We start from the raw sequence: 15,801 nt of genomic DNA on the forward strand, positions 1-15,801 counted from the left end.
TTTCCCCGAGACGTTACAGATGCAACCGGATGCGGGGGAGGGGAGGGAGCCCCTGCTCCAGGTGGGGTTGGGTATTTACTGGCATCAAACTGATCATTCAAATTGAACGATTCTGGCCGATCAAAGTATCCGCTGCACACCGCCTCGTGTTCCACCGCTGTTCCCTTCTATACCTTCCACTCGGTGTCACACATAATGACACAGAACCAGGACCCGAGGCGACAACGCCAGCTGACCAGAGCACGACCGGCCGGAGTCGAATGTGGACGCTAGACGGTGAAGCGCCTTCTCAGCCGGTCACCAGAAACCACGCGGATCACGGAGCTTCACTCTGCACCTGGAGCTTCTTGTTCTGCACACGTTGCTGTTTCTTGAAACCAAATCTCTTGTGTTTTCAGCAGCTTCACAATCCCCCTCGCTGACGTTTCGTCCCGTCTGATTCCCTGTCGCGCAGGTTGGACAAACTAAACGACTCTGACTTTCATTCGTTAATAAATGGTTCAAATATTTCTTTGTTTTCTGTGAAAAAAAATAATCAAAATGTAGGTGAAAACTTTCAGTTGGGACAACCTAAAATATAAAGGTTTGATAAATTGAATGAATTTCTTTTTCAGCTCCCTGACTAACAGCACTGTGCCCTCGAGCAAGGCATTAATCCACCGGTGGCTCCAGTTGTGGATGAAGGTAGTTGAACCGTGGAGGTTTCAGTAGAGTGGAACACGAGAATGGATTTTCAAAGTTATATCTCTTCAGCGGGTGAAACATCCTCATGCCACGGTGGTGCTGGTAGTTTGAGTCCAGGCGCTTCCCCAGTGCCCTCTGGCCTGGTATTATATGGAGCTTGGATGGTTGGGATAAATAAAACATGTTTTGTGCAGTTGGTCACATCCAGCAGATCTCACACTGAAGATTCATGAATAATTCACCGTCTGTATGGGACAAACACCTTTCCACTCCACCAGGCCCGCTCCTGTTTCCTGATCCTCACTACTGTCATCCTTCACAAAACTCACTGTGAGCAGCGGCTTTTTGTCAAACTAGCCTTATCATGATGCACATTAATGTGGCATAAAAGTTCTGTGTAATATTTTAATTGTTGTCCATCATTTTTTCAACCTGATGTGCCTGTGGAACGCCTTGTTTCTGCCTTGTCAGCAGTGGTTTAGGTTTGGTGGAATCGCTCCTTCCCAGCAGTGGATCTGGTTCAGGAATGGAGCTCATCAATTATTTACACGCTGTAGGGAAGACAGGAGCCTACAGAGATAAGCCAGGCAGTAGACTGGTCCTACCTCCCCTGCCAGGAAGTAGACTGGTCCTAACACTTTGCAGCTGGAAGGGACCCAAAACCACTAGACCCCGTCCCATCGGAACAATGTCTTGCTCCGCCCTTGCACCAGGGGGCCTCTCACCTTTCGGAGCCGCCAGCGTTTGGCCCTCAGTCGAGCGGCTTCCACGTGGATCACTGTGTCGTGTGTTGAGGGTTCAAAGCTTTCTGATGGAGTCTCTGCTTCATCAGCCTGGACACGTGTGCATTACGCTGCAGCTGATGGTGCAGAACATGACACCTACACCACATTTACCCACAATCCACCTGCAACTCACTCTGCTTCCAGTCGCTACGTTCCCACAGAACCCCGACAAACATTTTTAACACAAAATCTAAGAACAATAATCAACAGCAAATGATTTGAAGGGAATTTAATTGAATTTTATTTTATTGAACTTGAACAAACTGTACAATTCCTTGAAAGGTTGTATATTTTTAATATTACATCCTCACCGTCTGGCATTGGAATTCCCTTGACATGAACAAACAAACGAGGGTCAGCAGTGTAGGAGCGCTCCTGTCCAGCAGCAGCAGCAGCAGCAGCAGCAGCAGCAGCAGCAGCAGCAGCAGCAGCAGCAGCAGCAGCAGCAGCAGCAGCAGCAGCAGCAGCAGCAGCAGCAGCAGCAGCAGCAGCAGCAGCAGCAGCAGCAGCAGCAGCAGCACATTACGCTGCTAATTAGCACCGTTCCAGCTCCTCGTGCAGATAATTAGTGAAATCCAGCAGCAGCAACGATTAGCAAGAAATACTGAAGAGCAGCCAAGACCATAATCAACCTGCTGAAGATCACTCACTGTTGTTCTGGGAAATCCTGTTTGCATAACCCCTGTGTGTGTGCGTGTGTGTCTGTCTGTCTCTGTGTCTGTCTGTCTGTCTGTCTCTGTGTCTGTCTGTGTGTGTGTGTGTGTGTTCTGCATGGGATGTTGAGCTCATGTCTTGGTGGTGTGATGGGCCCTCAGACATGGAGACCTGGAGCTGCTCTGGTGTAGGACCTGTATATCATCCACGCCATGAAGCCAGAGAGGACATGGAGATCTGACTTCACCTTGATGGAGTCTGTCCCGGGCCCGAGTCCTCCACCCCCCGTCACCTGTCACAACATCCCACTGGCTCATCACCATGACAACAGATGGAACGGGTCCTGACCCCGTCCTGACCTGCAGGGAAACCTGTCAACCCAACAAACCCATATATTACTATATCTGTGTATCTGTTACCAACTGAGTTAAAATGGAGATGGATACACGTTCTGTAGAACATAGTTGATATTTACAGAATATTGAACGGATACAGTGGACGGACAGACAGACAGGCTGTGGGACAGACAGACAGCTGTGTCTGTGGTGTTCCAGCAGCTCTCAGATAATAAAACAGAATGTGATATTATATTATATATGTGTAATATTCTACATGAGATGGATCCATGCGGGTTCATGTGAGGTGATGGAGGAGGGGGAGCAGGTGGAGCCTGATGGAGCACACCACACACCAGCATGTTTCTCTTCATCCCTCCTCTTCCTCCTGCTCTCACTAACCCACTTATTCCTCTTACTCACTTATTCCACTACGGGGACGCGCATGCGTGTCTGTTTATCTCGTGTGTGTGTGCGCGCGCGCACAGCCTGCGTTCCAGAGGAACCGGAACGCGCCTCCTCCTCCTCCTCCTCCTCCTCCTCCTCCTCCTCCTCCGCCTCCTCCTCCTCCTCCTCCTCCTCCTCCTCCTCCTCCAGCTCCATCCATCTCAGGGGCTCCTCCGCAGCAGACTGTCCGCCCTGCGCTGCTCCTCCCCGGGCTGCTGCTGCTGCTGCTGCGTCGCGGAGCGGAGCGGCGGTGGAGCTCCAGCCGCTGGGAACCGAGGAACACCCCGAGGATGGTGCGAGGGGAGCGGCGCAGCAGCGGTACGAGCAGCCCTTTGTGTCTCCATCCCTCCACCCATCCAGGCGGAGGAGGAGGAGGAGGAGGAGGAGGAGGAGAAGTTAGATGGAGAGGATGTTAGAGATGTTTGGTGCTTTGTTTTGTGGATTGAAACCTAAAAGCAGCTCTTTGCTTCAGTCGACTTTGATTAGTCCACAGTTGATTTCTTGTTTGTGATTGGATGAATTGATTGACAGTCTGCATGATTACCCTGCTCCATCACCGCACCATCCTCAGATGGAGCTACCTGGAGGTGTGGAGGGGGATTCCTCTGATGACTGATAGGTGTCACTACCCCCCCTGCCATCCCTCTCCATCTACCCTCCCCTCCACCCTCCACCCCCACCCCCACCGCCCCCCCGCCTCCTTCTATCCCTCTGTCTAGTCAGACTGGGTGAGGAGCGACCACATCCTTAAATGACCCGCCGCTGAAAGCCCCCCAGGTCCACCACGCCGGACCATGGCATGCGGCTCACTCCGGACCTCCACGAGCACTGACCATGGGGCTGAGGTCCAGAAACGTTGCTGCCGGTGGTGAGGAGCAGAAGGACCATGGGCTGGACAGGGACGGAGCGATGCTGCTGGTGGCGGCCGCCCGGGAGAAGGGCTCCCTGCAGGGCGCGGGGCTGCTGGCCAAGACCCCGCTGGGCTACACCCGGCCGGCCAAGAGGAATAACGTCCGCAAAAGGAAGATCCAGAACCTGATCTACGACGCCCTGGAGAGACCCAGAGGATGGGCGCTGCTGTACCACGCGTTCGTGTGAGTAGAGCCCCTCAAGCTGGTGGGGTCTTCTGATGGTTTGATGCTTCTGGGGGTCCTGGGGCTCCATGACGCTGGGGTACATGTACAGGTCTGGAAGTTCACATTTCTGAAGGTTATGTTCATTCTTGGTGGTGAATTATTTGGGCTTTTTATTCCCAGAGAGGCTTTTGCTTTGACTCCCATTGTGACTCACAGGGAGTTCATTCCTAAGTCTTTGCTGTGTTTTTAGGATCTTCTGAGCCTCGACGGTGACAGGGTTCTCTCCATCCGATAGGAAACATAAACCTGCTCTTTCATAGTGGTGTAATACTGTCGTTCCTTTTCTGGTTCTTTGGGGTCGCTGCCGTGCTGCTCAGCACAGGTCCTGCTTTAATGATCTCCTTAACGCTCTGGATCGACTGCACCGCACGTGTTTGTAGCCGGAGGGAAGGTCGGCTCCAACCGCTCCAACTGCTCCAACTGGAGCCAAATCAGTTGGAGCTGAGGACGTGGACGTCTGTGATGGTAAAGAGGAAACAAACGAAACCCTTCTCAGAGGAGCTGTTTCCCACCACGCTCTCTCTGTGGTGTTTGCGTGAAAAGTGGGGACAGTATCTCAGGAGGTAGAGCTGGTGGTCTAGTAATCTAAAGGTTGCTGGTTGGATCCCAGGCTCCTCCTGCTAGCATGCTGTAGTGTCCTTGAGCAAGACACTTAACCCCTCATTGCTCCTGATGGCTGCGTCCGTTGCTGTTTGAAAAATTGTAAGTGGCTTTGGATAAAAGTGTCTGATCAATGTAATGTAAAAAAACATGGAATTATGTAAAGAGGTACAAAATACTTGTGACTATGACTTTTTTCCTGTTTGTTCTTTTGGTTTGAAATCGCCTTCCGCAACCCTTGAGTGATTAATATTTGCATTTAGTTTCCAAGTCGCTTTGGATAAAAGCGTCTGCTAAATGTAATGTAATGTAAAAAGTGTTGAGAGGTGTCAGCGTGAGGCGGAGCGTCTACCACTGTGGTGAAGCTCTGCTTTGAGCTTTGTGTGGCGCTTGTTGTGAGATGCTCTGGAGGGTTGTTGGTTCTAATCCCGCCATGGAACTGTGCAGTCCTTGTCATTTCTACAACTGTTTACATCATGGAGCAAGAGACAGAATTCAAAGTATTATACCTTCTACCATTTCTGTCTGTCTGTCTGTCTGTCTGTCTACTATGTTCAACTTATGGAGAAAAGTTGTGATAATAATCATAATAATAATAATAATAATAAAAATAAAAATAAAAATAAAAATAACCATAATATTAACAATAATCATAATCATAATCATAATCATAATAATTGAAAAGCTTCTGCTTCGTTATTGTTTTGTGCGTCATAAGTTTTCTGAGTTGAAGGATTTTACGACACCTTCATATTCCTGCTCTTTTAAGGTGCAGTGTAGTGCTGTACAGTACTGCAGTACTGTTGTTCTGTTGGACTGTACTATTGTGGTACTGTTGTACTCTAGTACTGTTTTACTGTAGTATTGTCATACTGTAGTACTGTAAAATTGACGAACTGTAGTATTGTTGTACTGTAGTAATGTAGTATTATGGTACTCTTATACTGTAGTACTGCTGTACTGTAGTATTGTCAAACTGTAGTACTGTTGTTCTGTAATATTGTGGTACTGTTGCACTGTAGTGTTGTAGTATTGTTGTACTGTAGTATTGTGGTACTGTAGTACTGTAGTATTGTGGTACTGTTGTACCGTAGTATTGTCGTACTGTTGTACTGTAGTAATGCTGTACTGTTGTACTGTAGTATCGTTGTACTGTAGTACTGCAATATTGTGGTACTGTTGTACTGTAGTACTGTTGTACTGTAGTATTGTGGTACTGTTGTACTGTAGTATTCTCATACTGTTGTAGTGTTGTAGTGTAGTATTGTTGTACTGTTGTAGTGTAGTATTGTGGTACTGTTGTAATGTAATATTGTTGTACTGTGGTATTGTGGTACTTTTGTACTGTAGTATTGTGGTACTGTTGTACTGTAGTACTGTTGGACTGTAGTATTGTCATATTGTTGTACTGTAGTATTGTGGTACTGTTGTACTGTGGTACTGTTGTACTGTAGTATTGTCGTATTGTTGTAATGTAGTATTATGGTGCTGTAGTACTGTAGTATTGTTGTAATGTAGTATTGTGCTACTGTAGTACTGTAGTATTGATGTACTGTAGTATTGTGGTACTGTAATGTCACTTTGACTTCAGTTAGAGTCAGACGCTGTGACAGGATTTACAGTTTGCTGCAAAATGAACAATTGTCAAACTGTTTATGTCCACATGCTGCAGCTGAGTTTGTGTAACATAGTAGAGGAGCTATTCATGTTATTTGACAGAAGGTACAGTGCTGATAGTACTTTGATTAAGAAAACAAACCTATGTCATCAGTGTTTAACAGTGTAATGCTTTGACACACACAGCATATCACGGTGTAACACTATGACACAGTGTGTCACAGTGTAACGCTATGACACAGCGTGTCACGGTGTGACGCTATGACACACAAAGCGTGTCACGGTGTAATGCTATGACACACAGCATGTCACGGTGTAACACTATGACACACACAGCATGTCGCGGTGTAACGCTATGACACACAGCGTTTCACGGTGTAACACTGACACACAGCGTGTCACGGTGTAACACTATGACACACAAAGCGTGTCGCGGTGTAACGCTATGACACACACAGTGTGTCACGGTGTAACGCTATGACACACAGCGTGTCACGGTGTAACACTGACACACACAGCATGTCACAGTGTTATGCTATGACACACAGCATGTCGCGGTGTTACGCTATGGCACACAGCGTGTCACGGTGTAACGCTATGACACAGCGTGTCACGGTGTAATGCTATGACACACAAAGCGTGTCATGGTGTAATGCTATGGCACACAGCGTGTCGCGGTGAAACGCTATGACACACACAGTGTGTCACGGTGTAATGGTATGACACACAGCGTGTCACGGTGTAACACTGACACACAAAGCGTGTCACGGTGTAATGCTATGACACACAGCATGTCGCGGTGTTACGCTATGGCACACAGCGTGTCGCGGTGTAACGCTATGACACAGCGTGTCACGGTGTAACGCTATGACACACAAAGCGTGTCATGGTGTAATGCTATGACACAGCGTGTCACGGTGTAACACTATGACACAGTGTGTCACAGTGTAACGCTATGACACAGCGTGTCACGGTGTAACGCTATGACACACAAAGCGTGTCACGGTGTAACACTATGACAGCGTGTCACGGTGTAACGCTATGACACACAGCGTGTCACGGTGTAACACTATGACACAAAGCGTGTCACGGTGTAATGCTATGACACACAGCATGTCACGGTGTAACACTATGACACACACAGCATGTCGCGGTGTAACGCTATGACACACAGCGTTTCACGGTGTAACACTGACACACAGCGTGTCACGGTGTAACACTATGACACACAAAGCGTGTCACGGTGTTACGCTATGACACACACAGCGTGTCGCGGTGTAACACTACGACACACAGCATGTCACGGTGTAGCACTGACACACACAGCATGTCACAGTGTTATGCTATGACACACAGCGTGTCGCGGTGTTACGCTATGGCACACAGCATGTCGCGGTGTAACGCTATGACACAGTGTGTCACGGTGTAACGCTATGACACACAGCGTGTCATGGTGTAACGCTATGACACAGCGTTTCACGGTGTAACACTGACACACACAGCGTGTCACAGTGTAACACTATGACACACACAGCATGTCACAGTGTTATGCTATGACACCCAGTGTGTCAAGGTGTAACCCTATGACACACACAGCTAACGCGGTGTAACACTATGACACAAACAGCGTGTCACGGTGTAACGCTATGTTTAATGTGTAGAAGGACAGTGTTGATGATGTCATAATCCATGTGGTGATGTCATCTCCGTTTTTACTGGATTATCTCTGGGCAGAAACACAGGGAGGTGGGGATAGAGAAATGAAGATGACGTACAGATGGAGAGATGGAGAGACAGTGCTGGTGGAGGTGTGGAGGTTCATCTCATGCATCAGCAGTTTTCCTGATGGGTTAGTGAGGGACCCCCATGTTGCTCCATACAGACGTCTGTCTGTCTGTCTGTCTGTCTGTCTGTCTACATATCTGTCTCACTTCTCTCTAGAGAATGTAAGGTCAATGCTCCCCTGCTGTCGCTGTCTCTCTCTGTAGCATATTGATGTTTCTCTGTTTACTGGAGAACAGCAGGCACTAGCACTTTTCAACTTGTGGAAAACTGAACATGGTGCTCAGCAGGAACCTGAAGGATCCTTTAGCTGACGTAGGGACCTGAAGGATCCTTTAGCTGAAGTAGGGACCTGAAGGATCCGTTAGCAGGGACCTGAAGGATCCTTTAGCTGACGTAGGGACCTGAAGGTGCTTTAACTGACGTAGGGACTTGAAGGATCCTTTTGCGGACGTAGGGACCTGAAGGATCCTTTAGCTGACGTAGGGACCTGAAGGATCCTTTAGCAGAACCTGAAGGATCCTTTAGCAGGGACCTGAAGGATCCTTTAGCGGACGTAGGGACCTGAAGGATCCTTTAGCTGACGTAGGGACCTGAAGGATCCTTTAGTAGGGACCTGAAGGATCCTTTAGCTGACGTAGGGACCTGAAGGATCCTTTAGCAGAACCTGAAGGATCCTTTAGCAGGGACCTGAAGGATCCTTTAGCGGACGTAGGGACCTGAAGGATCCTTTAGTAGGGACCTGAAGGATCCTTTAGCTGACGTAGGGACCTGAAGGATCCTTTAGCAGGGACCTGAAGGATCCTTTAGCTGACGTAGGGACCTGAAGGATCCTTTAGCCGACGTAGGGACCTGAAGGATCCTTTAGCTGACGTAGGGACCTGAAGGATCCTTTAGCTGACGTAGGGCCCTGAAGGATCCTTTTGCAGGGACCTGAAGGATCCTTTAGCTGACGTAGGGACCTGAAGGATCCTTTAGCAGGGACTTGAAGGATCCTTTAGCTGACATAGGGACCTGAAGGATCCTTTAGCTGACGTAGGGACCTGATGTGGACTTATTTAGGTTGCATGTGCGCAGGCTGCTCGTAACATGAAGAACTTACTTTCTGTATCAGATGCAGTTTTCTTTATTCGTGTTCAGTTCATGATTCATATATAATGAAACAAAGACATTGTTGTGGTGTTACCTTTCCGTAGCAAGCACCACCCAGAGCAGAGGAAGCTTCCTGTGCGATCAGAGCGTGACGTGGTTGTGGGTGTTGTTGACGTCCTTCACTTTGTTTTCATTCTACTGCTAACTACTGTTAGCCTTGGAAAACTGCTTCGGCATAATGAGGTGAAACAGTCAGTGAAGTCCACGCTAGGTGGAAGCAGCTCCTTCACACCGTCCTTCAACCTGCAGCTCCACCCACTGGGAGCCAGTGGATGCATGCATTAAATGATGAAGTAATCATAAGGATGAAGATATGAATCAGAGGCAGCAGAGCTGACACATTGGATCAACTCTGAAGTTACTTTTATACTGATGATTTGCGACTCAGTTCTACATTTTGATGACACGGTGATGTCATCATGATGTCATCTCATCGCATTCGGTCGTAGCTTGTTTGGATGGAGCAGAGTTTAAAGATCACTGGGTTCTTTTTCCGCCTTCTTTAAATGTTGCTTAATCTTTCAAGAACCGTCCAATTAACCTTTATGCTCCTCGAAGTGGGTGAAGCAACGTGCTGAGCAGGAGGTGCATCAACAGATGTGGACGGAGGAGGAGTCTGGCACCTGCTACGTCAGGTACAACCTCCGTCAGACCATAGCTTCCAGCCAATGAGTTCTGCTGCTGCTTCACAGGGGTCCCAGGCCGGGGGCCCGTCTCATGAGGCTTGAGCCCTTGAAACTATACAGACTGACAGGCAGACAGACTGACAGACTGACTGACTGACAGACAGGCAGGCAGGCAGACAGACAGACAGACAGACAGACTGACAGATTGACAGACTGACTGACAGACAGACAGGCAGACTGACAGGCAGACAGACAGACAGACAGATAGACAGACAGACAGACAGAGGCGTGGTAAAGGCCACTGCTCTACACACACACACATACACACATACATACACACACACACACACACATACACACACATACATACACACATGCAAACATACATACATAGACACACACACATACATACAAACATACATACATACACACACACACACACACACATACATACAAACATACATACATAGACACACACACATACACACATACATACACACACACATACACACACATACATACATACACACATACAAACATACATACATAGACACACACACATACATACAAACATACATACATAGACACACACACATACACACATACATACACACACACATACACACACACACATACACACATACATACACACACACACACACACACACACTTCCTTCTTGTTCTAATGGTTTGATGCCGTGTGAAGTCAACTTTCTGTTGTTATCGTGTACTTACAGTACATACAGTACATACACCTCCCTCCTCCTTTCCTCCATCTGACTCTCTACCTCTCCACCTCCATCCTCCTCTCCTCCATCTTCCTCTCCATCTGCTCTTATCCCCTTCTCCATCCTACTCTCTACCTCTACTCCTTCTCTCCTCCTCCTCCTCTTGGTCCCTTTGGTCCAGGCACAGGAATGTGCCTGGTGCCTGGTGTGCTGCACCTCCCATCATCCCTTGGGGCGTCTGGCCTCCAGCCTCAGGCTTCCACTTTGATTTCAGTCAAGCAGTCAAACAGCAGAAAGCATTAGCTTCAGGAATACAGGCGTGATTGAACTGCACCTAAAACACAAGCTGACGGTGTAATCGAGGGTGTAGATGACAGCATGCAGTAGGGGGGCCACAGGGCTCTGTGCTAGGTCCTCAAATTGTCATTAACATGCAGACGACAGCGTGGTTTACCGGTCGACTGCAGCCAGTTCAGGCTCCTTTAGGGTAAAGGCCATGATGGAGGTTGAAACCTCAGACTCCACCTTCCAGAACTCCATCCACTGGATGACAATCTGACTTTCAAGCCCCTAAAAAAAGCTGTTTTACCTTGAACCCACAAAAACTACTTGTTTCAGGAACCTTGATGCCAATTGTAGTGATGGTGATGTTTTGGACATGAGCGCGCACTGAGGCTTCCCCACACATGGACACTTTGTCCCATGATGCATTGCGCTTTGTCACCAGTTCTACAGCTCCGACCCTCCAACCCAGCCTCCACCGGAGGAACCACGTCAACACGTCATGCGGAGCCGAGGTCTGAGGGTCGGTGGAGACCCGGAGCCCGGAGCCTGTTTCACAGCTCGGCCACAGCTCTTGAGCTGCGTGGTCCGCTGGTCGGAGCTGCAGCCTCAGCGGAACCTTCTGGTTCTTCACGGTTCTAAAGGTGGGAACCAGAGGGTGGGGTTCTGTGTGACGCTCCCACTCTGGAGGATGGAGCCCAGGCGTCTCTCACAGTTTTAGCGCTCTGGCCCTCGCCCGGCTCCGCTGCTCTATCTCAGATCCAAGGTTTTGGGGATGGACGCTGGCCCTGAGTGGTGCTGGAGATGACCTTTCACCCCAAAACACCACCACACAAATATGTGAGAGGTCTCAGCAGGAGTTCTCCAGACATGAGAGTGAGGCGCTCGAAAGGCTGCGTCATTACAGAGCCACTCTCACTGTGTGCTATTATTATATTATTATTATAGACTATATGAGTATATTATTATATTAGTATATTATTATTATTATTATTATTGTTATTATTATTACATGACTATATTAGTATATTATTATTATTATTATGACTATATTAGTATATTATTATATTACTTTATTATTATTATTATTATTATATTACTATATTATTATTATTATTATTATTATTATTATTATTACTACATGACTATATTAGTATATTATTATTATTATTATTATGACTATATGAGTATATTATTATATTAGTATATTATTATTATTATTATTATTATTATTATTATTATTACATGACTATATTACTATATTATTATTATTATTATGACTATATTACTATATTATTATATTACTATATTATTATATTATTATATGACTATATTACTATATTATTATATTACTATATTATTATTATTATTATTATATGACTATATTAGTATATTATTATATGACTATATTAGTATATTAATGTATTAATATACTATTATTATTATTATTATTATTATTATTATTATTATTATATGACTATATTAGTATATTACTATATTACTATATTATTATCTTAGTATATTACTATATTACTATATTATTATATTAGTATATTACTATATTGGTATATTAATATATTACTATATTACTATATTGGTATATTAGTATATTACTATATTACTATATTGGTATATTAGTATATTAGTATATTACTATATTAGTATTTTATTAATTAGTAATTAGCACAGAAGCCAACACAGGACGCTGGACAACTCCACCAACTCCACCTTGTTCCTTCTTTCTGAGAGAATGAGAGATGAGGTGTGTGAGGTTGAGAACCTCAAATAAAAGGAACCAAGAGAAGATGGTTTCCTGTTAGTCAGGCAACAGGAAGTGGTCACCACCTTCCTTCCTCCCTTCAAAGCAGGTGGAGTCAGCTTGGAGCTCAGTGCAGCGTCCTCCAAGACAACGATCATAAATACTATTTATCTCAACTTTAAACAAGGTTCAAGGTGTCGAGCCTCTTTTAAATACGATTTATCTCAACTTTAAACAAGGTTCAAGGTGTCGAGCCTCTTTTAAATACTATTTATCTCAACTTTAAACAAGGTTCAAGGTGTCGAGCCTCTTTTAAATACTATTTATCTCAACTTTAAACAAGGTTCAAGGCGTCGAGCCTCTTTTAAATACTATTTATCTCAACTTTAAACAAGGTTCAAGGCGTCGAGCCTCTTTTAAATACTATTTATCTCAACTTTAAACAAGGTTCAAGGTGTCGAGCCTCTTTTAAATACTATTTATCTCAACTTTAAACAAGGTTCAAGGCGTCGAGCCTCTTTTAAATACTATTTATCTAAACTTTAAACACGGTTCAAGGCGTCGAGCCTCTTTTAAATACTATTTATCTCAACTTTAAACAAGGTTCAAGGAAGAGCCTCTTTTAAATACTATTTATCTCAACTTTAAACAAGGTTCAAGGAAGAGCCTCTTTTAAATACGATTTATCTCAACTTTAAACAAGGTTCAAGGCGTCAAGCCTCTTTTAAATACTATTTATCTCAACTTTAAACATGGTTCAAGGTGTCGAGCCTCTTTTAAATACTATTTATCTCAACTTTAAACAAGGTTCAAGGTGTCGAGCCTCTTTTAAATACTATTTATCTCAACCTTAAACATGGTTCAAGGCGTCGAGCCCCTTTTAAATACTATTTATCTCAACTTTAAACAAGGTTCAAGGTGTCGAGCCTCTTTTAAATACTATTTATCTCAACTTTAAACAAGGTTCAAGGTGTCGAGCCTCTTTTAAATACTATTTATCTCAACTTTAAACATGGTTCAAGGCGTCGAGCCTCTTTTAAATACTTTTTATCTCAAACTCAAACACGGTTCAAGGCGTCGAGCCCCTTTTAAATACTATTTATCTCAACTTTAAACAAGGTTCACGGTGTCGAGCCTCTTTTAAATACTATTTATCTCAACTTTAAACATGGTTCACGGTGTCGAGCCTCTTTTAAATACTACAGTTTTGACCCCACCTTTAAATACCTTAAACAAATCAAATCAACAAGTACTTATTTTAACGGGTCACATGACTCCAACCCAAGCACCAAGCACCAAGCACACGTCACCCTATCTGCTCACACATCCAACTGTCTGCCTGTCTGTCTGCCTGCCTGTCTGCCTGCCTGTCTGTCTTCCTGCCTGCCTGTCTGCCTCCCTGTCTGCCTGTAGGTCTGCCTGCCTGTCTGCCTGCCTTTCTGCCTGCCTGCCTGTCTGTCTGCCTCCCTGTCTGCCTGCCTTTCTGCCTGCCTGCCTGTCTATCTGCCCCCCTGTCTGCCTGGCTCCCTGTCTAACTGCCTGCCTACACACACACATACACACACATACACACACATATACACACACATAGTTTAGTATTTTTAGTGTTTTTAGTATTTACAGTGTTTTTAGTATTTTTAGTGTTGTTAGTGTTTTCAGTATTTTAGTATTTTCAGTGTTTTTAGTATTTTCAGTGTTTTTAAGTATTTTTAGTGTTTTAAGTGTTTTTAGTATTTTTAGTATGTACACTGTTTTTAGTATTTTCACTCATTTAGTTTTTAGTATTTTTAGTATTTTCATTTTTTGGGGGGGAATTTTTTGTGCTTTTAGTATTTTTAATGTTTTTAGTATTTTCAGTGTTTTTAGTATTTTTAGTGTTTTTATTATTTTCAGTATTTTCAGTATTTTTAGTATTTTTAGTGGTTTTTGTATTTTGTGTTTTATGTTTTTAGTGTTTTTAGTATTTTAGTGTTTTTAGTATTTTCAGTGTTTTTAGTATTTGTAGTGTTTTTAGTGTTTTTATTATTGTCAGTTTTTTGGAATTTTTAGTGCTTTTAGTATTTTTAGTGTTTTTAGTATTTTTAGTGTTTTTAGTGTTTTTAGTATTTTGTGTGTTTTTAGTGCTTTTAGTATTTTCAGTATTTTCAGTATTTTTAGTAATTTTAGTGCCTTTTGTGTTTTTAGTGTTTTTAGTATTTTTTATGTTTTTAGTATTTTAGTGTTTTTAGTATTATCAGTGTTTTGAGTATTTTTAGTGTTTTTAGTCCTTTCAGTATTTTTAGTAATTTTAGTGCTTTTAGTATTTTGTGTTTTTAGTGTTTTTAGTATTTTTAGTGTTTTTAGTATATTTAGTGTTTTTTAGTATTTTTTGTGTTTTTAGTATTTTTTGTGTTTTCAGTGTTTTTATTATTTTTTGTGTTTTTATTATTTTCAGTGTTTTTGGAATTTTTTGTGCTTTTACTATTTTTAGTGTTTTTAGTATTTTCAGTGTTTTCAGTATTTTTGGATTTTTAGTGTTTTTTGTATTTTGTGTTTTTTTGTGTTTTTAGTATTTTGAGTGTTTTTAGTATTTTTAGTATTTTCAGTGTTTTTGGTATTTTCAGTATTTTTAGTATTTTCAGTGTTTTTAGTATTTTCAGTGTTTTTAAGTATTTTTAGTATTTTTGTGTTTTTAGTATTTTCAGTGTTTTTAGTATTTTCAGTATTTTTAATATTTTTAGTGTTTTAGTATTTTGTGTTTTTAGTGTTTTTAGTATTTTTAGTGTTTTTCGTGTTTTAAGTGTTTTTAGTGTTTTTATTATTTCAGTATTTTTGGAATTTTTAGTGCTTTTAGTATTTTTAGTGTTTTTAGTATTTTCAGTGTTTTTAGTATCTTTAGTGTTTTTAGTATTTTTAGTATTTTCTGTATTTTAAGTAATTTTAGTGCTTTTTGTATTTTATGTTTTTAGTGTTTTTAGTATTTTAGTGTTTTTAGTATTTTCAGTGTTTTTTGTATTTTTAGTGTTTTTAGTGTTTTTAGTGTTTTTATTATTGTCAGTATTTTGGAATTTTTAGTGCTTTTAGTGTTTTAGTATTTTGAGTGTGTTTAGTATTTTTAGTATTTTCAGTGTTTTTACTATTTTCAGTGTTTTAAGTATTTTCAGTATTTTCAGTTTTTAAGTAATGTTCGCGCTTTTAGTATTTTCTGTGTTTTTAGTGTTTTTAGTATTTTCAG

The 15,801-nt window shown here is 43.0% G+C and overlaps 1 protein-coding gene across 1 annotated transcript in view; it reads left to right on the plus strand.

Annotated features, from left to right (window-relative positions):
• Nucleotides 1-3,739: 3,739 nt before the first annotated feature.
• Nucleotides 3,740-15,801, plus strand: part of kcnq3 (potassium voltage-gated channel, KQT-like subfamily, member 3) — a gene marked incomplete at both ends in the record, with an annotated part of 70,892 nt that continues 58,830 nt past the window's right edge. The window contains one exon of the mRNA XM_080010543.1: nucleotides 3,740-3,999. Within this exon, the coding sequence (XP_079866669.1) occupies nucleotides 3,740-3,999 (260 nt within the window). The remainder of the gene's footprint in view (nucleotides 4,000-15,801) is intronic.

This window comes from Zeus faber, assembly GCF_960531495.2.
Source record: "Zeus faber genome assembly, chromosome: 12".
NCBI classification, from domain to species: Eukaryota; Metazoa; Chordata; class Actinopteri; order Zeiformes; family Zeidae; genus Zeus; species Zeus faber.